We start from the raw sequence: 23684 nt of genomic DNA, 5'->3' as shown, positions 1-23684 counted from the left end.
TCATTCTGACTTGTGTAATCAAACTGATCATTGGCTTCTATGGCGACAAAACATTTCTCAAGGTCCTCCCTATGTTCAAAGATTAGGCTGACTGTACGGATGTTAAAGTTCCAACGAGTTGAGGATCCCCTTGGAACGCTTTTGTCCACAATCTCAGGAAGGGCTTCTGTTCTTTTGGGGAAATGTGAGAAGAATGCTGCCATGCCTCCTATATCCGGAAAAAATGTTTGTGTCTCGTGATCTTTGATACTGCCTGTCGCATAATAAGATTGAGTTGTTGGGCATAACAGTGCATATAATGAGCATTAGGGTACACATATCAAATTCTTTTCTGTACTCAACTAAGGCTTCTACTCATTACAGATGCACCATCATAGCTTTGTGGAAGAAGTTTTTGTTTTTGAGGTGGCTCCGGAAAAATTAAGTTCAGTTGACACAGTATAGCTGCAGTAATGGTTGCTGCACTAGAGTCTCTCAAATGTGTGAAACTATAGAACCTCTCCACAACGTCTCTGTCCTTGTCAAGGTACCGAAACACGAATACAGACTGTGTTTCAGTGGCCACATCAGTGGTGTCATCAGCCTGAATAGCCACAAAGTCTGTGTTTTGCAACTCTTGCACAATATGGCTTCTTATAATTTCGAGCATACAATCAAGCAAGGAGTTCATTTTGTATTGTTTTAGAGATGCCCTTAACCACTTCGCTGCTCAGCATATTCCCCTCCTGTGCTGAGAATTTGTAAATCCCATTATTCATGACGAGCTGGGCTCGTCATGAGCGTGCGAGGAGGCTACTTCATGACGAGCCCAGCTCGTCATGAGTGTGGAAGGGGTTAAAGACTGTAGCAATTGCTAAATGTGTTTCCAAATCTGTGTCTATGCTTGCTATTAAATCCACTTGGCCTCTGAAGATCCCAGGTTTTGTGGAACTTTCAGATTTATCATGGCCTCGCAAAGCCAGTTCGAAAGCACCACAGAAACGAATGCAATCAATTATCTTGGATAGAATTTGTCTGTTCCTATCAACGGCTTCATTGTGTTTCTGTATGGTTTTGTGATATGCATCATTTAACTGCTGCTCAATTGATGCGTCTTCCCCCAACATTCCCAGTCGCGTCGGGTTTTCCATATGCTTTCTTGTGTATGCATGCTTTTTTATTTTTTCCGACAAATGCTTCAAGTCAGTGATTCCTTGATGTGTCCAAGAAAAGTCACCACCAAACAGCCAGCAGTGGAAGCAGAACCGAGAATTTCTTATAGGGCACCCTGTAAGCCAATCAGCTTTTGTGTACCAGGCATTTGAGAATGTACGTTTTGACATTTTTCCTCTGTCCTGGGAAGTTTTCTGTAGGTTTATGTCAGGCTGATGAAGTCCTAATTGCTTTAAATGTAGTTTTTCTTCAAGTGGCCGTGCCTGGAATGACCTTGTAATCAGCTCTTGTACTGTATTCATGATGCTGTTGCTGGCCTTGCCAATACATATATCTTGTGCAGTATCATAATACATCTCCAACAGCTCTCCTTTCCACAAAGTGACTGCTAAAAATACAGCCTTACTGCTTCCTGCCTCTCTGTGCAATAGTGGTTGCTGGAGGCACTGAAACAGACACTGCTTGAGGGCCTTGAGAGTGACCACATACAGAGCCCTAACACCCATGTAAAAAAAAACATAACATCAGTTCCCTTACCTTTAACACTGGTGTTTGCTGGGTCGTAGCCGGGGTGAAAGCGTAGCAAAGGAGGTTAGGGGCCTCTTGTTGTTCGCCGAAAAATTACCCCAAAATGTGGTAATGTTTCAAGTTGTCAGGCTTTACCAGGTGCTGAAAATGTAAAGATAACAATTTATTTTTGAAACACTAGGGTAATGAAACAAAGACTGTGGAAAAAAACATAACACTCCAATTCGTTCCTTGCAGTTTGCATTCAGCTCTTAGATGACAGTTAATAGCTCACTGTTGTATGTTAGGATGTTAACTTACAAACTGCAAGTAACAAAAGGATCTCTCTGACAAAGGCAGTGAATCACTGACCTATTTACATCATGTGCATTTTTGTGATCTGCATCAGGTACATGTTCTTTGCAGCAGGCACATTAACCTTCTGCACTGTCGCCTACTGCTATTTCACCACTGGGACCACAAACATAGGCAAGCTCTGCCAGACTGACAAAGCACCTCCATATATAGGCCAAGAACTGATTTTTCTATTTTTTTTTATATAGCGCGAACTAGACCCGAGACATCGGGTATCAGAGCGCTTTACATGAGCAGCAGTTTTGTTACAGATGGACACATTTATTTTTGTTAGGCACGAGGAGATTAAATGATTTGCCCAGAATCACAGAATGTTGAGCGTTGTTGCTGAGACTCAAAACCGGTTCCCCAGCTTAGTGGTCAACTGCTCTGGCTGTAAGGCTACATCCTCTCCCCTCGTTGTTAAACTCCTGGTGATTGCTTCTTCCATCATCTACGAATCTAGAAAGATATAAGGCCACAGTCGGATTAAAAATAATTACACTACAATTCGAGGTAGTGCCTCTGTTCACCTGAAGGAAATAGTAAAGACTATGCATAGAGGATCCCCCAAAAATAGGTATCCAAAGCCATCACATATTAGGCTGTCTCGATTGTCCAACAAACCAAAAGGCGGTGCATCTCAATAACACCTGTCCAATTAGCAAAACACATGGTAGTTACAGAGAGGGCACTTAAAAACGTACATGTGGTTTGGGACAATTAGGGCAGTACCGACATATTGAAGATCGATCTCCTATTGATGGCAAAAATAAGCAAACAAATAAATACATCTCTCGGCCCAACTGGTTTGTGCACTCCACTGAAGAGCTTGGTACTTTGTGTGAACATATTACAGATACCGTATTCTTCATGGCTCAATCGTGTGAAATCATCTAGTATGAAAATGCGGCAGAATCTAAAGTCTCTAAAGCTCAGAGACTGACTGAACTATGAAAAAGGCTTGATGGGGGGCTAAGTTAGTGTACCCAATATTCCGATCATCCGGCAAGGAAGGCATATTGGTGAATGTGTTGTGACACGATTCGGAATCTTAGTTCCTAGAGTCAGAAGGCTAAGAAAAGTAAGTCTTGTATCCAATAATGTTTTAGGTATTTTTTTTATTTATGGTCAAAGTACTGATGTATGTCACTATCAAACTAGATGTTGTTTGACATCAGGTAGAGTAAAATGGAAGAAAGAGAAAGATGATGAGACAACCTAACCAGCCTGTTTTTCATTAATGGCCTCAATATCAGATGTAACTGAAGGGAGAAACTGCGTACAGCTGACATTTTAATGCTCAAATCTAAGCTTCTTCCTTTCAACCCCTATTCTCCGGCTATCCTGGATGGACTCCTCGCTTAGGTGGCTTTGAATTTTGAATCTTCCAGAGCTCACTCCCATTAATATTTCTCAGACAAGGATTGCCCAACATCATATTGTCACATTTACACATACACACTGACTACCTCAAGGCTTGAATAAAACTACCTCAGATAATGATTCCAGTACCTCTGAAACACCAGGCAGGGGGAATCAGAGGACTACCCAATGCTCAATAGCTCTCCACACAATGCGGGAGCTGCCCACCATGTACTGCTACTTGTTCTTACGTGCAAATGCATGGGCAGGGTGTAACCACTGGCATTTCTGTAATTTAAGGGCAGTCACACAAAATGTGTGCATTCAGGTGCATCACAGGATTAGGAGCTTCTGTCACTTCTTACTATACTGGATATGAAGAAGTACTGTGATTTTCAAATCAATTTCTAAATCATATTCTAGGCGTGAGCAGTAGCTGTTCTTCACCATCACATTTCTTTTCAGAAATATGCCACTAGTAAAATTTATTAACAATTAGAAAATGTCATTTTTGCTGCTATGTAAAATCGTTAAAATGCACTGTTAAAAAATAGAGAAAAAAATGTGTCTTACAAACATTCAATCAACATGCTAGTACATATTAGGAATACGATTACCATTAATGCCTAAATACACCTTAGAATAAAGCTTAAAACCCATGACGGGGTCATTTGCCCGTCCCACCAGCCTCGCCCTCGCAGCCGTACCACGCATCCGAAGAGCCACCGCCGGAGGAAGATCCTTCTCTTACCTGGCTGCCAAGACTTGGAACTCCCTCCCCATCTACCTTCGGCTGACCCAGGACCATCTCGCCTTCAGGAAACAACTCAAGACCTGGCTGTTTGAGCAGTAGCATACCCCTCCCCCCAAGCGCCTTGAGACCCTCCCGGGTGAGTAGTGCGCTATACAAATGGCATGATTGATTGATTGATAGAACATTTACATTGTCAGGAACGTGAAAACCACCATTTACCAAGACCGACCAGTGCAAAAACAACATTTCTGCCGGTGGGTCGCCTCAATATTGATGCAAACTCAGAACAGGAAGGTATGAAAAATTCGGGCATATTTGGAGTCATGACAAAACACCTGAAGGACCTGCTTTTTCAATGTTTTCCACCTTATAAGAAACAGCTGTGATTAAATTGTTCCACAAATTCTGCTGCTTGAATGCGACCTACGTGTTTGTTATAAATGAAAAATTGCACTTTCTCCAGGTAATTCTTTTCGAGCTTGCTAGCACGCCTGAAACCGGTGATTCATCTAAGAGCAGTTTCTGAGAAAACGAGTTACAAAAATGAGGAAACAAAATACCTATCTGGATTCAGCGCTATGTGGATAGTATAAATGCTGCCTTTAATTAGAGATCCTGATTCATGTAGGTAAATTGCACTCGCAAAGGGCCAGATTCTGAGAATCTGGCCCTTTGCGAGAGCGATTTTTTCATTTGGTATTCATGATACCAAATGCAAAAATCGCTATGTAAGAATTCGCATATTTGCGTGGAATGGCATTTAAGGAATCTCTAATAGAGATTCCTCAAATGCTATTCATGACACAAAACAAAATAGCGATTTTGGACTTTTGGGGCCGCTATTTACCGACAGGTCAGACCTGTCGGTAAATAGCAAAAACTCAGAAAAATGCTTTTAAAAGCATTTTTCAAAGTTGCATGTAGCACACACACATGTCCTTTGGACATGTGTGTGCGCAACACCTGTCCAAAAGTGCATTTTAGGGGTGCTACAGGGCGTCCTTTGGACACCCCTGGCACCCTTAAAATCGCTATCTTAGTTGCGAGTAGCAAATTGCTACTCGCAAATCCCCATTCATTCCTATGGGCCTCTTGGCCCATAGGAATGAATGGGGAGTATTTGCGAGTAGCAAATTGCTACTCGCAAATAAAGAACATGTAGGAATCGCTATTTAAGTAGCAATTCCTACATGAATGCCGTTTTGCGTGTCCTCAATAGCGAATCGCTATGATTCGCTATTAGGGACACGCAAAACGGCCTGTACATGAATCAGGCTGTTAAAGAACAATCCCACAGCACGCTCATTATAAATTGCTCCTTCAAATTCTTTATTTGTTTTCAAAGTTGACTTCATTTCAGAAAAGCCACATTCCAGACACCGAAGGCATTTATTGGTTAAAAATATACCTTGCTTAAATCATGCAATAAGCGGAGTATTGCTTAAATAATGCATTAAATGTAACATAAAATGTACATTATTTCTTGAACTATGTTGAACTAAAATATTTGTATTTCACAGGCCTGGTACTGACCACTTCCCGCTCACGGCATCTCCATCTCGGGGCCAAATATGTAGTATAATCTCAACAGGGACCCATGTGACCCGAGAGAAATTAGAATTGTCTCTCTAATGGATGAAGAAACCATCAGATGTGGCGAAGGCCCATCGCATGACTAAAGCGCGCCAGCTGTGTGTGTTGATGCTCTGGCTGTCGCCATTGTGTGTGCGTCTGCCTGCCTAACTCTCGGTAGTAATTAAAGTTATGTCAGAAGCTCCAATCAGTAAATAAGTGCCACAAGACATGGAAGGGGCAAGCTAGACAAGAAAATGGACTCTGGCATGGCACATATTAAATATATTGCACATTCCTAAATCCAGTGCTTGAGGCTGAAGCGCGAAAGAGATTTTTTTAGTCCTCAGCTTCACATACTCTTCAGCAAAAGGTACCACGACTACCGAGGATTTCCTTTCCGACTGATGGTACTGACCACTTCCCTCCCGCTCACGGGGCCTCATTTATGAAAAGTGAAAACAGCGATGCGTCACTTTTCATTGCGCCCTCCTTGCGACACCAATGATGCGTCATATTTACAGTATGACGCATCATGTCGCAAGGAGTTACAGATACGTCAGTATTTCTGACGTATCTGTAAGCGCAAAAGTCATGCATTGCTGGAATGTGTCACAAAAGTGACGCAACTCCAGCAATGCGTCCTTTCACATGGGGAAATGTGAAAGGGCTTGCATCAGTCTTACTCCTGCTGTGAGGCAGGCGCAAGATTTTGACGCACAGCGTCCTAAAAGTGACGCAGTGAAATCTCATAAATTTCACTGCGTCACTATTACGAGGCTTTTTGCGGGGGAACGCCCCCTCTCCATACATTATCCCTGATGCAGGTATAATGTAGCGCAGGGGTTTACAAAGTGACGCATCTGCTTAGATGCGTCACTTTGTAAATGTGGTGCAACAAGGCACATTTTTTACTCCACTGGTGCGTCACAAAAAGTGACGCACCCGCGGCATAAAAGTGACGCACAGCCTCATAAATGAGGCCCACGGTATCTCCATCTCGGGGCCAAAGACGTATACACTGTCACTCGCACAGTTCTACCATCGAACCGCGTTCATCACAGGCAGCTCACTCAGTAAACACACTGTTACCACGTACTTGTTGCTGCATCAGCCTGTTGATGAGAGTACTACATACAGGAAGCCACCCGGTCTTAGGAACTGGCAAGGAAGGTAGTTGCCTTGAAATACTATGCGATGAACTGTGTTCTAGCATGCAAAGGATACAGGTGTTCCTTCAAGATCCAGTACACCTAGCATGTGATGGGTATTATCCTGCAAAGAGGTCCCTGAACAGAAAGAAAAACAGTGCATCGTAATCTTAATAGCATAACTGATTATAACCACATGCAGGCTTTTGCAAAATGCACACAGCACATAAAGTGCCAAGTCTGCTAAAATATCTATGTTTCCATGTCATGCACTGGATGTTATGCTTTACGCTTGTGCTTGCGCTTATGAACAGGCTAATGCGGCCAAAAGTAGGCGATGACTGATTAGTGACTGAGCTGCCTGTGATGAACGCGGTTCAATAGAACCGTGCGAGTGACATGTTTGCAAGAGGATTTTTTACATTAAAAAAACACCTTGCATAACTCTTATAAGAGTAAACTGAAACATCAAAAAGTTGGGAGAAAAAAATAATCCAACATATTGGACCATGTTGGGCCTTCCAACACATGTTCCTAGGAGAAGTGTTAGTCTTTTTGGTGAAGACTCGGGGTACCGACTCTGCTTGTCGGACCACCCAAAATACGTAATATTATTATTATAATTTCAACAGGGAGGGACCCATGTAACCCGAGAGAAATTCGAATTGTCTCACTAATGGGTGAAGAAACCATCAGACGTCGCGAAGGCTCAGATTCGCACGAGTAAAGCGCGCCAGCTCTGTGTGTTGATGCTCTGGCCGTCGACATTGTGTGTGCATCTGCCTGCCTAACCCTCGGTAGTAATTAATGTCAGAAGCTCCAATCAGTACTAAATAAGTGCCACAAGACATGGAAGGGGCAAGCTAGACAAGAAGACAGTGGACTCTGGCATGGCAGATATTAAATATATTGCACATTCGCTTAAGGCTTTAACGCGAAAGAGATTTTTTTAGTCCTCAGCTTCACATACTCTTCATAAAAAGGTACCACGACTACCGAGGATTTCCATTCACTATTACTTTTTCACAGCAGGATGGATTGGATCTACACGACGACGTACTGTAACTGTACACAACACAGTGTGACGTGGTGAGTCGGGAGTCGGTATGCTGCCTGCGCACGAGCCCCTAGAGAGAACGTCACATCACCTACACTACAGCCAGCAGCGTGTGCATCCCGAAATGGCCAATCACTGCATGGCTTCACATGAAGTCATACAGTGTTTGGACATATAAAGTGTGGCTGAGGCAGTGTTCCACCCCCCACACGCGGCATTCAATAATGGATTGCCTGCCCTTCTGCGTGATGGACCAGCCAATCCTGGCGCTGCATGTAGCGCCAGGATTGGATAGGGGGGCACACTGACTACTCGCCCTTTGCAACCCCGGGGGCTGCGGCCCGGCTGCTGTAAGAAGCAGCACTCCCTCGGTCCCTCTCTAAGGGGAACTTCAGTGAAAAGTAGTGTGTACGCGCATGCTCGGGCAAGTTAGAGCCCAAAAATTCACATGCGCAGTACTGCTGCAGCTGAGTGTGCAGCAGCCCAGCCCAGCCTCACCCCCTGTGCACTCCGGATTGAGTTGGGTGTGTCCCTGATTCCCGGCCGTAGCGCTGTGGCGCTTATAACATTCTTAGGATTGCCAATGCCAAAAATATTTTTAGTGTGCTTGACGACGGTGCATCCATGTGGCTTAGTGGGGCTACACCCCTACGCCCCAATGGACGCACCACGCCTGTTCACAATCTGGTTGTTTTTCTTGGCATAACACGTTTCATAACTTAACCATTTATATCCCGCCTCCATACACATTTGTAGGGACCATAAGACTATGTGGCTGCATATTTAAGAGTATCTTCTTACATGGTCAGTTGAATTTTTTTATTTTGTGCATTAGATCTTTGTATTTCTTCGACATACATTGAATGCCCCTCCTACTTTGACTTGTTTGAGTATGCAACTTCTTGATGTCTTGTACCACTGTGTCTGAACAGACATCAATGGTATCTCCTTGCATTACAGGACAAAATGTGGAACGTAAATTCACATTTTTGGAAGTTAAATGTAGACATCGAATTGCATATATATCTAGAGACATATTTATTAACGAGTTGCATAGCACTTGTGTGTCGAAATGGGGAACAAGAGCGATGCAACTCTTAAGTAAGATTCATCAAGCTCTGCGTGGCTTGATAAATCCAGAGTCATGTGACGCCGTACAAATCATTGTGCTGTGTTACTCTGCCCTAAGAAGGTGTTCCTAGGTGGAGCTTGAGGTTCCCATGCATCCACCCATGGATGTTGGTGCCTTCCCAGATTTACCATTATCATCACCGCAGAGCAGGGAATGCATCAAAATGCTGCGCCTTCCCAGGTGAGGAGTAACAAGGAGAACTATCTTTATTTCTCCTAGTTACTTTCTCTTTCAATGTGTGCTGTATTTTGAGGAAAATGCCTCGAAGGATTGGTTTTGTGCAAGAAGGTGCACCTTCCTGCACAACAACAATTTTGCTTACAAAGCAGGCACCCTTGCACCACTTTGCTAAACAACATATTTTATGACATCATATAATAATTGTGACACTTTATATGGTTTGTGGGCCTATTGGCAAACAATCTCTGCAACCCACTGTAGGTGCACACAGGGATTGGTCTAAAGATGCAGGGTTTTGTTTCATGTTTTAGGTCTAGTTTAATTATTTTATAAACTGTAGAGAATCAGAAAATATCAAACTCATTTTTGATATTTTGGCTGCATTTGATTCTTTCACTGATAGGTAAAATGGCTGGTTTCCTAAGAATCTTTCCTAATATGTGTTAATATGTGTCATCACATTTACCCACAGAGAAAGGGTAAAAACCCTTAATACATCAGACCATAGTTTCTAGTGGGTCAGTATTGATAGTAGGTGAATTGCCAACACCTCAGGCTTTAAACATTCAATGCAAGGTATAGTGACAAGTATATATATCACCAAGCATCTGGGATAGTGGTGAAAACATAACACCAGACTTTTTGGAAAGCATTGAACTCAGTGTGACTTGTAATGCTCTGCAAAAAAAGGTTCTTTCCAAGTTCAACAAAGATTGGAGTGATATTGTTTTTATTTGCAGTGATTCAGCTATGTATATAAAAAAGTTGTGTGATGACCTCTCAAAACGGATACCCGAGCTGAAGTGATTCCCTGTAGGAGATCCTTGCCACTTGTTAGATGGTATGCTTTACCATCTTCAGAGTTAATGAGGGATGCTATTGACTTTTTAGTCCATTCTGGTGCACTGTTTTCTAATACCCAGGAAATAAAACGCAAATATTTATCATTTCGTGATTTATGTGGCATCAAAGAAAGAGTCATCCCAACTGTGCCCCATAGCTGATGGTTCTCAGCCCAGGGGGCTATGAATGCTGAGAGGGCCTTTTCACAGCAAGCGCACATGACCCAAAGACTCACTGAAGAAGTATTCTATGGTGCACTAATTTGCAAAAATCTATTTGGACCTCATATACACTATAAGTACACTGTCTATATACCATGTTCCTTCAGTGCAGACAGCAAGCAATAATAAAAGCAAAACGTTCCATAAACGCCGGAAAAAACACTTTTTCTGTTGTTTTTAGTGGCGCGAAAATGTGTAACCACTGATAACAACTGTTTTTTAAGATATTGAAAACACTGAAAAAAAAACACCAGAATTTACCAAAAATAGAAACTGAAAACAGGAAAGCCTAGCAATACCCTACCAAAGTGTTGTTATGCCAGAACTGTAGTTGGCTTGAATAAAGTGCAACTATTCATAATGGGTTCTGTCGCTCTTAACTTCTTTTAATTCATACAAAAACAGTAAATAGGAGCTTTAAAAGATGTGAAATATTAACATGTCCGAATTTATCTCATTCAATAATGCTATCAAACTCCCACTCACATCAATTTAATTTTATCCTATTTTTAGGTAAATAAATTCCTTCAGAAGATACATTTCAAGACACCGGCAGGAGCTGAGTTTGGTTTGGATGACAATGGGGAGGTCCCAGCTCTCTATGATGTTTTGACTTGGGATATCACTCCTAATGGAACCGTCTCAAGCGTTCAAGTTGGAATTTTTAACTCCTCAGCTCCATCAGGACGTCAGCTTTCCGTCAACGAGAGCAGCCTCATCTGGTATTTCACCGGGTCTCCAATCGGACAGGTAATTGCAAGTCTACCTCAGGTATCCCTTCTGAGCTACGCCCTGTGGACACTTGACTACAGTGAGTTTGCTTGAATTGCTCTATCTTCAGTTGTTGTAATTACAAAGGAAGAATAACTTATGAAGAGTTTCTTTTTGTTACTCAATTATTTAAAGTATAAATCTTTGCATAATCTCTTAAATCCGTGATTTCATTTGCATCCACAGACTCTTAGGCTTAGGAATATATGGAACTAATGAATGACCATGTTTGTGAGTATGCCTTGCTCACTGATGTACATCACCACATTATTTCCATAGATGTTACATTGCTGAAGTATTCATTTGAAATTAACACAAAATATTATTTCCTTATTTATTTTCTCCTCAGGCACAATATTGCCCCTTTCCCCTATTGTAGGAAATTGGGTTTCTGTTTCAGTACCCCCCCCATACACACTTTTTGCCAGACTACTGATTTACTTTTCCTTGGTGGGCCCTGGGTCCCTGCCAATCAGGTTCCCGGGGCCTGTGTTCTTTCCCCAAAACTAACCCAATTGGCATCTCTAGCCACAGGTTAGACCCTGGTAAATGGTACCACAGGTACCCATTGCACTGTGACCAGGGAAGACATCTAAGGGCTGCGGCACCTATTGTGCCACCCTTAGATTTCCTATACCTTTACAGACAAACACACACACTGCCTTTGCAGGCTGTGTGTTTTGCTGCGGAACAAAAGTGAAGAGTTGACTTGGCACACATCTGTGTGCCATGCCTGCAACTCACTGCCCTGGCATAGGTCAGTCACCTCTCTAGCTGGGTGTACTATACAAGTGGTGAGGGTACAAGTGTATGAGCCGTGCTGTAATTAAGATTATATGGTGCTGGGAGTCTGACATTAAGAACTGCACACCACCATAATGGCTACATTGAAAACTTCTCAGCATATTAAACCCATACTGATGCCAGTGTGGAATTGAATGACACAGGCACACAGAGGGCATCTTAGAGATGCCCTCTGAAAACTAACCTACCACTAGTGTCCAGGGTGGGTGGCTGCTTTCACCTGTCACCACCAGACAGGTTTCTGGACCCCTGGGTCAAGAGCCTGCTGCTTTCTGAGGTCTGTTACAATGCACATCCTGGGACGAGGTGCCAAGCCTCTTCCCCCAGAATGGGCAGGGATCCTGAAGGGGAAGCTTCAAAGGCTTGCTGCCTTTTTTGAGCTTCCCCAGGCCACTGCTGCTTTCAGCAACTGGTCACCACTGGTTCTGACCCCACTTTAGGTGGGAATACTGGTGGGAAATACATGTGAGGAAGAGAGGTATGCCTACCTCTGCCAACTCCACACCTCAGGTGAGGGAGGTGAGGTGAAGCAAAACTCTCAATCCATGCCATCTTCAAGATAGGGGACTCAGCCAACCAGGGACAGGTTCATGCCTCCCTCCCACTAGAGGTTGGCATAATAGGGGGTGTACCCACCCCAGGAAAGGGACCCATTGGTCCCTGCCTTTTACCTACATGTAACACCGCTAAATCCAGTATTTAGGGGCACAGATGAACCTTGCTTCCTCAGACAAAAACCTGTAACAAGAAAAGAAGAAGGACCGAACAGCCGTGCCAAAGCTAACAAGAGGTAGACGCCCACTGACTTGGCCCAAGCCTGTATCCACCTCAAACCTGCTCCTGCAAAATCCTGCTGTGTCCTGAAGCCAATAACCTCGATGGACCTGCCTGACTTCAAGCACAAAACTTTGTCTCCCATGAACACCGGATTTGTTCACTTGCAATGTCAAGCTCCAGCCGGACACTCTAAATCCACCCCACTCTGCACCCACCATCCATGGCCTGAGCTTGAGTGGGCAACCAACATGAGCAGGTCACCCCAGCCATCCTGACCTGAAATCTGGTGACCCCTGACCTGCCTCAAGCCTCGAGCCGAAGCCTGAAGTCTAAATCCAGAAGGCACCCCTACCCGCGACTGTTAAGAAGATCCGACTCCAAAATGCACCCTGCACCCAATATTCCACACCCTTGTGTGCCCAAACCAATGGTGCCTAACCAACCCCTAACTTCCCAACTTACCTCTCGAAGTGCAGTTTAGGAACTTTTCTTTATCCATCCATGCGCCCTGTTGGCTAGGTCTTTCTTATCTTCTATTGCCGAAATTATTCGGGCAGATTTTTTTGCCAACTTTTTGAAGGACTGGTGATCTATGGCGGTTTCCCAAATATCTGATAAGCCTAGCACGTCAAGAGATCCAAATAGGTAGTCCCTCGGCAGTGAAGTGTGACATCTAAGTAGCTCTTCCCAGACCCTGGCATTTAAGGAGTCAGGATCTGCATCGCGAATCTTGCGCCAGTTAGTTACATATGCACTCCGTCTTTCTAGTGTTTGTTTGACCACCCCAAATTCTAAACGAATTTGGGCCGGAGACGCGTATTTGGGAATATTGAAGATGGCCCTGTAACAATTGGCTATAACTGTGTCTAGCAATGCAGCGTCCTTCCCATGCAACGATTCACTCCCATAGGTGAGCGTTGGTTGAAGTTTCGCTCGGAGGATTTCAAGGAAGGGTTTAAGGGTGAGGTCAGGTTTAGTCTTTAGTGATTTCAGTGCGAGGTGGGTCATTGTTGCCTTCCCTCGAATAGACTGGAGCTGAGGCCTAGACGTGTTCTTAGAATCCAACATGACGCCAAGGTACTTGTATGTGGCTACCCGTTCAAGCTTTACTCTGTTCAGGTTTTTGCTTCGCCCATCAGTAAGGACAGGGCCATGATGTTGGTTGTTGTCCCTTGGCCTTTACGGAAACCTGTTTGATTGGGAGGGATAATGGCTTTTTCGGACACCCACGCCGATAGTTCTTCCAGAATGAGATCGCTAATATATTTTGCTTCAATATCAAGCAAAGCAATGAGACGGTAGCTGTTCGGATTACTCTTGCTCCCATGTTTGTATATTGGACTAATGATGGACCCATGCCAGGAGTCCGGAAGGGATAAAGTAAGTTTGGCCTCGTTAAAGACCTGACCCAAGGATGCACTCCAAACGGCTAAGTCAGATTTGTACAACATGGGGGGGGGATTCCATTCCGTCCCGGGGGCCCCATTCGGTCGTCTCTTGGTGATTCGCCGCCCGATGTCTGCTGGGGTGTATTCCGTGAGCCCTGTCTCCATGTTCTTTATAGGTCTGCCTTACCCTTCTAAATGTTCTAGTTGTGGTAAGGTCATACCCTTAAACTCCCCCAATCCACACATGCTTGTCCCGCTTTGATTGCTGGGGTTACCATCACGACCAAGCTTTGTGATTTCCATGCAGGGGGACTTTGTTGTCGTATCTCCTATGTTGTCATTATTAAAGTGTGACAATAAGTATTTGGTCCATACTTCCTCTGCTATGTGCGAATTTTGCCCCAAATGGTCAGGGTTCTGGATTCTTTTCACCATTTGCCAGAACCTAGAACTGTTTTTCTGCTTTCCTTCGTGAACAAGTTTCCCCCAAAGTTCTTCATTCCTTTGTTTTTGACTTAATCATTTCAGCCGTTTGAGTTGCTTTTTTGCTTCCCTGAGCACTACTTGCAAACTAGGGTTTCCCTGATGATTCTTTCGTATCCGCCTCACAGTTTGATTAATCAGGCGTTTTTGTGTTTTCATATCCAACCACGTCTGTCTCGTGCTTGAGGGTCCCCTCACAAGGCGAGAATTGGTGGGCCTGGTACTACCCAGTTGTTCCCCGGTGGTGATGATGAAGTCATGCCAGACATTCCCCAACTTAGATGAGCAGTGAATTTGGTGGAAGAGGGTTTTCGGAATTGAACCAATAAGGTCGATGTTATCAAGATTACACCATATCCGTTTTAAGTTTGCACTGACTTCTGTTTCTGGGCCAATGTAGCGTTCTTTTTTCTCTGCCGAATTGGATTTTATCTCAGCCACTAAGGGCAGGTGGTCGCTCAAATCACTCACGTCTATTTTAAATGAAGTTATCCAGCTGAACATGTCTAAGGACATGAACATGTAATCCAAATGCGAGGATTGTGTGCTAGAGTGGAAAGTGGCTGCCGGTGGATCGTCTTCAGCATAACGTCCGTTTAGGGCCCTTAAGTTATGGGTGTTCAATTGCCAAAGAAGGTTTTTGAGTGTTTCGTTAGGTTGTTATTTTTTGTTCGACCTTGCGGCGGCACGCCCCATGCTGTGTCTAACTCATAAGAGAGGTCAGTGCCTTGCTCATTGCTGATGAGAAGCATGTTAAAGTCACCAGCCAGGATGAAGGTGTCTGACTCCCCAGAGTCCCTTATTTTTTGTAGAACGTGCCCCAGCTCTTCCACCGATTTTTGTTTCCATTTGGGGTGAATGTATGTGTTTATAATAATAACTTCCTGGTGCTGCTTTGTTAGAGGGAGTGAAAGCTTTACCACCTGTATGACACTTGGAAGGGTTATATGAAAGTCCAGAGCCCTAATTTCGCCTATTGTCGTTATAGAGGCGAATACCATCAATCCTCCTGAACTGCGGCCGAAGGTTGAAGTTTTGGTTGCTGGCGTACAGAGTGACGTAAATCCCTGTAGATCAAATACTTTATCTTCCCAAGTTTCTTGTATTAACAGGAGATCGAATGAGGTTAAATATTGTATGAGCTCCGGGTCGTAATTTTTATTAACTAAGCCATTGATGTTCCATGAACAGATTCTTGTGGCCCTCCGTACCACCATGAAGTTAACGGGCACTTGCCCATTCTGTCAAACATCAGCAGTCGTTTACGCGATAGTACGCTGAATACATCTCCAATTGGGGTCTGTCGATAACGACAAGTTCGTATCTTGATTGCGATATTGACCCAGTTGGGGACTTATAGTGTGTCGGTAACGTTGCCCCGGTGAGCAGCTCCTAGCTCCCTTTAATATTGAAGTGGAGTTTTTTTGAAGCTGAGGTTGGATGGAGGGTAAAAGCGGAGTTGGATAGCAGGGTTGCCTTTCCAGCTTCAAGGCGATTCCCCATTGCTGGAACATTGCCTCCTCTTCCAAGATTTTGTTAGCTATCTCCGGCGAAATCCAGGTAGTTTTCGTAATATCAGGCTGATGGGTCGAGGTGTTGGGTTCGAACCCTACTAGTAAAAGGTCTTTTGTGCTGATGTTTGCTAGATTTGTTGAAGAGTGCAGGAGTCTTAGAATGTTCCCCCTATTCAATGTGTCTTCCTTCCCTCTGGATATATATTCTGGGATAAACAGAAATGAGGTTGGAATGCTCTGACATAGCAATTTTGTTGGAACCATCGGTGGGCTATTGATGGCCTGAGAAGTTTGCTCAAGGGCGTGGCTAGAGGATGATACACCTAAGGCGAGTGAGCCTCAGCCTTGGTCATTATCTAGCTTTGTGGCCGATAGGGCACTGTATGTTTTCGGCTGGGGCTCAGGACAAATTTCCGAGGTCATAATCGTGGTACTGGTTTTTTTCGGCTTGGGCTCCGAACATGTCTCCGAGGTCGTGACCGGAGGGGTGGCGTTCCGCCTGTTTTTTGCAGCTTCTTCACCCGATTTAATTTTACTGTTGTCCGGAGTCTGGCCTGGCTGGAATATTTTAAATTGTAGAAGGTTCTGTTTGGTGCATTTTTTTGATGTCATCTTCTTTATGAGATTATGTGTTGATTTTAAGCACTGTGATGGAGACTCTGTTGGCGCGCTGTCTCGGGCTTCGGGCGAGGGGGACTGATGGACACTGGGTGACGGGCTCCGGGCATCAGTGTCTGAAACCGCGGTAGAAGGTGATAATTCTTCTGTATTAAGCCTTGCCCCTATTAGGGTACGGTTCCTACCTTTCCTTTTGTTCTTTCTGCGGGACTTTGCGTTGGTCTGAGTCGGAGGTTCAGCTGTACCCGCGATAGTGATCACTTCCTCTATTTCCGGTAACTTAGTGGATGGGGCTTGGGGCGGAAAGGTAATGGCTAAGCTCAGGTCACTTGGCAACTTGATCTCTTGCCTTGAAGCAGTTACCGAAGGAACTGCAGGAGGGTCGGCGGTATGTTGCTTTAATGGTTGGAGGGCTGATGATTTTAAGTCGCTTATCAGGTCCCCTAGCATAGATGATAAAGATGATAATTTATCTAAGAGGGGATCATAAGGGGGGGTTGGATGGTAACTGAGTGATCTGCGAGAACTGCGTCTTGGCCCCTCCTTATGAGTCCATTAAGTTCTGAGATTTTCCAGTCAATCACTGAAATTGACTCGGCCATTGACTGCAAGATGGTAAGCTGTAAGTCAATTTTTTGTGACTGAAAGTCCAGGGCAGTGGCCGACTGTTGCAAGGTACCTAGGATTGTGGACCATAGGGTATCCAGGACTGAATTGCCTAAGTTAGTATCCCCTTCCGGTCTAGGGGAGGCCTTGATCATCGGCTTCTCTTCGGGGGGTTTGGCATTGTAAGCCGCCACTAGTTCCTCCCACTCTTGTACAGAAATAGAAGACATATCATTGTTTGTGGAATTACTTGTAGATTGGGAGTCGTTAAACTGCATCAATGTGCGTCGTTGAGATGCTGTTGACACCGTTGGTCCAATGGTTGGAGTTAGTTGTTCGATGATTCTGCTCAGGTTGCCTTGGGATTTTTTTATGGGGGTCAAAGGAAGTCCTAGTGATTGGGGCAAGGGATGCCCGCTTTCTTCTCTTATTAAAGCCATTGGTGGCTTCATTGGTGGCTCCGTACATGTGCCTCGAATATCCATACCAGTGATTGCGCGAGTTGGGGAACTGCTAACTCGATGGAGGCTAGGCGAGTCTTCTCTTCCCACTTCCCTATGAACCATAGCCTTAGTTTCCTGAGACCTCTCTTGGCTACTCAAGGAAGATAAACCGTACTTACTTGGTCCTTAGTTTCCTGAGACCTCTCTTGGCTACTCAAGGAAGATAAACAGTACTTACTCGGTCTCAAGGAAGATAAACCGTACTTACTCGGTGAGAAATTTGATGCAGCGGCAGCACAAAAGATGCGCCATGGTGCTGGGTATTACCAACGTGACGCATCTGAGAGATGCGTCACGTTGTAAAGCCCTGCACCATCAGGAGGCGTTCTGGCGCAGGGGAGGGCGTTCCTGCGCAGGAACGCCTCCTAAAAGTGGCTGAGTGAAATCTACAAGATTTCACTCAGTCACTTTTAGGCCAATGCTGCGTCAAAACCCTGCGCCTGCTTGAAGCAGGCGCAAGGCTTGATGCAGCCTTGGGGAGCTAGGGCCCCCCAGAGCATTGCTGGAGCTGCGTCGCAAGCGCGACGCAGCTCAAGCAATGCGCTGCTTTTACGGCACAGATGCGTGACGCATCTGTGCCATTTTTGCCACATGGTGCACCGCATTGTAAATGCGGCGCACCATGGGTGTCGGAGCTGCGGCGCACAATAACTGGCGCATCCCTGGGGATGCGCCAGTTATTGTAAATCTGCCCATATACATTTAGCCAACGAGGGAGCACTTACTGATTAGACAGTAGAAAGTACTCCAGTTGAGTAGAGGTATTGCACAAAAAGGTGGCATCTTCGTGGACAAACACGCAGGGCGGGATTCATTCTGCCCCCAGTTAGACTCGTTTTTTGTGCCCTTCTGCCCTCTGTTAGACTCGTTTTTCCCTTGTTTTTCTGCCCTTCTGCCCCCTGTTAGACTCGTTTTTTGTGCCCTTGTGCCCTCTGTTAGACTTATTTTTCCCTCCTTCTGCCCTCTGTTAGACTCGTTTTTTGTGCCCTTCTGCCCTCTGTTATTCCTTTGTTTTTTTGCCCTTCTGCCCTCTGTTAGACTCGTTTTTTGTGCCCTTCTACCCTCTGTTAGACTCATTTTTGTGCCTTTCTGCCCCATTAGACTCGTTTTATGTGCCCTTCTGCCCTCTGTTAGACTCGTTTTTCCCTTGTTTTTCTGCCCTTCTGTCCTCTGTTAGACAGGTTTTTTGTGCCCTTCTGCCCTCTGTTAGACTCGTTTTTCTGCCCTTCTGTCCTTTGTTAGACTGCTTTTTGTGCCTTTCTGCCCTCTCCATCACCACATCATCACTCAGCGCCACCACAGCATCACTCAGCGCCACCACATTATCACTCAGCACCACCACAGCACCACTCAGCACCACCATAACATCACTCAGCACCACCACAGCACCACTCAGCACCACCACAGCATCACTCAGCATCACCACAGCATCACTCAGCACCACCACAGCACCCCTCAGCACCACCCCAGCATCACTCAGCACCATCCCAGTATCACTCAGAACCACCACAGCACCACTCAGCATCACCACAGCACCACTCAGCACCACCACAGCATCACTCAGCGCCACTCCAGCATCAATCTGCGCAACCATTCAACAACAACTGGTTCAAATATGTTTTCTCAATGTTTCAAACTTTATTACAAATGTCACAAAAATATGTTAATATTTCACTTCTGTTCATGGATTTTCGTCATAATAAAATACACAAAAGTTACTTACAAACGTTTAAGCTATTGCCATTATAAATTAAAATCACTTTTATTTAAGTATTAATTATTTAAAAAAATTAAAAGCCATTGTAATTTGTAATATCAATACAGCTAAGTCACGTAAATACAAAACATGTTGCATTACAAATGCTATAGGTGTCACATTTGCGAACGTTTTAACTATTGGCATTGTAAATGTCGAAGCTATTAATTTAGCTATTTTCAAAACCAACACATAAATAAAAAAAATTGTCATTTACAAGACCAATAGCTCAAACTTTCGTAATGCGAGACCTATTGCATTGCAAATGCTTGTTTTTATATCTGTCAGTGCTTCCTGTTGAGGTTTAATTTTCGTGACAGGCGCCTCATTGCCTACTTGTAACTATTCTCTGACCCTGCTTCAAGGGTCAGAGCAGGGTCAGAGAATAGTTGCAAGTAGGCAACGAGGCGCCTGGGAGCACTTACAGGCTTACAGCAGCAGGTGCCCAAGTTGAAGTTAATTTCTTTGTAACCCTTTTGTAAAAGGTTACAAAAAATTAGCTGCAACTTTTGCACCTGCTGCTGTAACCCTGTAAGTGCTTGGCTGTAAATTCGTCCCTGCTGATTCGTGGAATTTACCGCGATTTCGCGAGATTCGCGGATCGCGAAATCACAGAAAATCTGCAAATTCCGCGAGCGGAAAGAATTCTCAGCCCATGCTTAGTACAGCACCATAATGGTTACACTAAAAACTGAGAAGTTGGGTATTAAATTTCTCAGCACATTAAACCCACACTGATGCCAGTGTAGGATTTATTGAAATATGCACACAGAGGGCATCTTAGAGATGCCCCCTGAAAACTAACCTTACACTAGTGTCTAGGCTGAGTGGTTGCTTTCTGCTGCCACCACCAGACATGTTTCTGGACCCCTGGGTCGAGAGTCTGCTGCTCTCTGGGGACTGAAACAATGCATATCCTTGGACGAGGTGCCAAGCCTCATCCCTAGGATGGGCAGGGTTCACGAAGGGGAGCTTCAAAGGCTTGCCACCTTTGTGAGCTTCCCCAGGCCACTGCTGCTTTCAGCAACCGGTCCCCACTGGTTCTGACCCCTACTTTGGGTGGAAAAACCAGTGGGAAAAACAAGTGTAGAAGAGAGGTGTGCCCTCCACTGCCAACTCCACCCCTCAGGTGGCGGAGGTGAGGTGAAGCACTACTCTCAGTCCACGCCATCTTGAAGATGCGGGGACTCAGCCAACCAGGGACAGGCTCATGCCTCCCTCCCACGGGAGGGTGGCATAGTTGGGGGTGTACCGACCCCAGGAAAATGACCCATTGGTCAATGCCTTTTACCTACCTGTAATGCCCATAAATCTAGTATTTAGGGGCACCCCTGAACCTTGCTTCCTCAGACAAGAACTTGCAACAAGAAAAGAAGAAGGACCGAACAGCTGTGCCAAAGCAAACAAGAGGAAGACACCCACTGGCTTGGCCCAAGCCCTACTGGCCTGTCTCAACCTCAAACCTGCTACTGTGAAATCCCGGTGTGTCTTGCATCCAGCAACCTCAAAAACCCAGGAGGACCTGCCTGTCTTCAAGCATAAAGACTTTTTCTCCTGTGAACACTGAATTTGTTCACCTGCAACCTCTGGCTCTGCCCCACTCTGCATCCACTGTCCACAGCCCGAGCTTGAGTCGGAAAACACCACGATGAGGTCACCCCGGTGATCCTGACCCGAGATCCAGCTACCCCTGACCTGCCTCACGCCTCCAGACGACGCCCTCAGTCTGAATCCAGAAGGCCCCCCTAACAGCGACCAGCAGCTAGTAAGAAGATCCGACCCCAAAAGGCACCCCTGCACCCGACTCCCCATGCCTTGTGTGTCTAAACCAACGGTGCCTAACCCAGCCCCTAACTTCCCAACCTACCTCTCGAAGTGGTGGTCACACCCAGAAGACGTTCATCTCCCTGCCTGCAGTGCTTTTGCAAACTAGAGGTTCTCCATTAAAACCAAGAGGGCGTCCGATGTTGAAACAGCACCCTGCACCAGGCCGCCCTAGTGCCGCTAAGGGTGCACCTTTGGTGCTACTTTGTTTCCCCATTTGCCCTGAGCTAAAGCCCACACAGCCGAGTGGCCTGCTAGCCAGCAGCCACCAACTGGAGGTCCCCTATACCCCATTGGATAATATTGGGCCTCAGCACTCTGCACTCGGCCGCCCTAGTTAACTGCTGAGGGTGTAACAAAAGTGCATCCTCGACCCTGGGGGCCCCCTGAGTCTACTTCAAGAACCTCAACTCCCACTACCAAATTCTTACCTCAAAACTAATAACACTATTTTCCTCTATACAATTACATTGCCTGTTTTTATGTGAAAAGATTTTGAGTGGAATTTGAGAATCTAAAGAAATGCTTTAAAATTGCATAATCTAACAAAAAAGATTTTACTTGCCTCTTTACAGGAAATGTCCCAGAGTAATAAGGTTTCTGCATCAACGAACCTATCAAGTCTGGGAAGGTAGTGCACAATCTGCCCCATCCCCCTTCAATGTGGTGTGCCTCAGGGCTCCTCCCTGAGCAGCCCCACATTGTTTAATGTCTATATGGCACCATTGGAGGATGTGGTGGCACCACTGGGTATCAAAATTATCAGCTACGCTGATGATACCCAGTTGGTGGTGGCCCTTTCCCAACTGGTGGATCATCCGGACCTGTTGCACTCCTGCTTGTCCAAGGTGTATACATGGATGGGCAATTCAGCACTAAAACTGAACGGCTCTAAAACAGAGCTGATGCTGCTGGGACATGCGGGGCCTTTTTTGCCGACAGGCAGCTGGCCGAGTTGTCTTGGCGACCCTCCAAGCCCCAAAAGGGAGATCAAAAGCCTGGGTGTGTGGCTTGAACAAGACCTGTCTTTCAAGACCCATGCAAAAAAAACGGCCGGAGTCTGCTTTGCTCTGCTCCGATCAGCCCATAAGATTCTACCCCTTCTCCCTCCAACTTCCAGGAAACTTCTTATCCAGGGTCTGATTGTCTCGAGGTTGGACTATAGCAATGCACTTTTTTGGGGCGCTCCGGAAGCAACGCTCAATAAACTGCAACAAGTGCAGAATGCAGCAGCAAGGCTGCTGATGAATATTCCAAGGAGACAGTCAGCAAAACCGGCACTAAGAGCATTGCATTGGCTTCCGGTACGGGAGAGGATAACATTTAAATCTCTCGCTGTACGGCTCATAAAATCCTGCGTGGGAAGGGTCCTCCCATTTTGGGTAATATGGTGCTCCCTTACAAGGCTATCAGAGCTCTACGCTCTGACCACAAATCTTTGTTACAAGTGCCCAGAGTGAAAAGAGCCCGGACGGGCGGTAGAAGATTCTCGGTGAACGCAGCCAAGTTATGGAATGCGCTGTCTTTGAATTTACGGATAGAGACTGGTACTATTCGGTTCCGAAAGCTACTCAAGACCCACCTATTCCCCGCTTAATGCTGTTTTTTAATGTTGTTTTCTTAGCTCCATTCCCTTGAGTCATGAACGAGCGCTGGGATGCCCAAGGGTAACCGTGCGCTATACAAGATTCCAATAATAATAATAATAATAATAATAATAATAATAATAATAATAATAATAATAATAATAATAATAATAATAATAATAATATTATCTAAGTATGTAAGCCTATTAATCTCAACAGTTACTTACCTGCTATTTTACTAAAATGCCTATTCAAGTCTCTGTACTGCATTTACCAAGTATTGCATTTCTCTGCATCCATACTGTACTGTGTAAGTCTGGTATATGTGACTTTTTTTGGGACTTTTTGTTTATTTCCCCTTTCTTGCTTATTTTACTTCTTTTCTTTTTTTTCTGATCCCACCCAGTATCATGCCAGAGACAGGGCGGCTACATTGTGGGTGATGGTGCCGATACCCAGTGTGCAGCCCAGTGCGATCTTTGGTGAGGAAGAGGCATCAGAACTGTTTTGTTTGTGCAGCACCACCTCACCTCCATGCTAGCAGCTGACCTGGTAGTGGATACTCCCTATGGGAGCATCAGCGGTGCTGTGAGAGGGTGCACCGGTACCTGTAGTGCATCAGCCAGGTTAGGCACACACTCCAGCAGCTGACGCACCGCTGGTGGATTTTCTGTACTGGGACAGGACCTACTCAACCTGCTAAGTGTCAAGATTACAGGGCTTGTGAGTATTAGCCCCTTCCATGCACACAACGGCCGGTCGCTGT

General features: G+C 45.2%; 1 protein-coding gene across 1 annotated transcript in view; it reads left to right on the top strand.

The window, feature by feature from the left end:
- Window positions 1-23684, top strand: part of LOC144820040 (vomeronasal type-2 receptor 26-like) — a 195959-nt gene that overhangs the window by 88292 nt on the left and 83983 nt on the right. Inside the window, exon 2 of the mRNA XM_078677695.1 lies at window positions 10802-11038. Within this exon, the coding sequence (XP_078533821.1) occupies window positions 10802-11038 (237 nt within the window). The remainder of the gene's footprint in view (window positions 1-10801; window positions 11039-23684) is intronic.

The sequence above is a fragment of the Lissotriton helveticus genome, chromosome 2_1, assembly GCF_964261635.1.
Source record: "Lissotriton helveticus chromosome 2_1, aLisHel1.1, whole genome shotgun sequence".
NCBI lineage: Eukaryota > Metazoa > Chordata > Amphibia > Caudata > Salamandridae > Lissotriton > Lissotriton helveticus.
The sequence above is the reverse complement of the archived record's forward strand: the minus strand, read 5'-3'. Positions and strand labels throughout refer to the sequence as shown.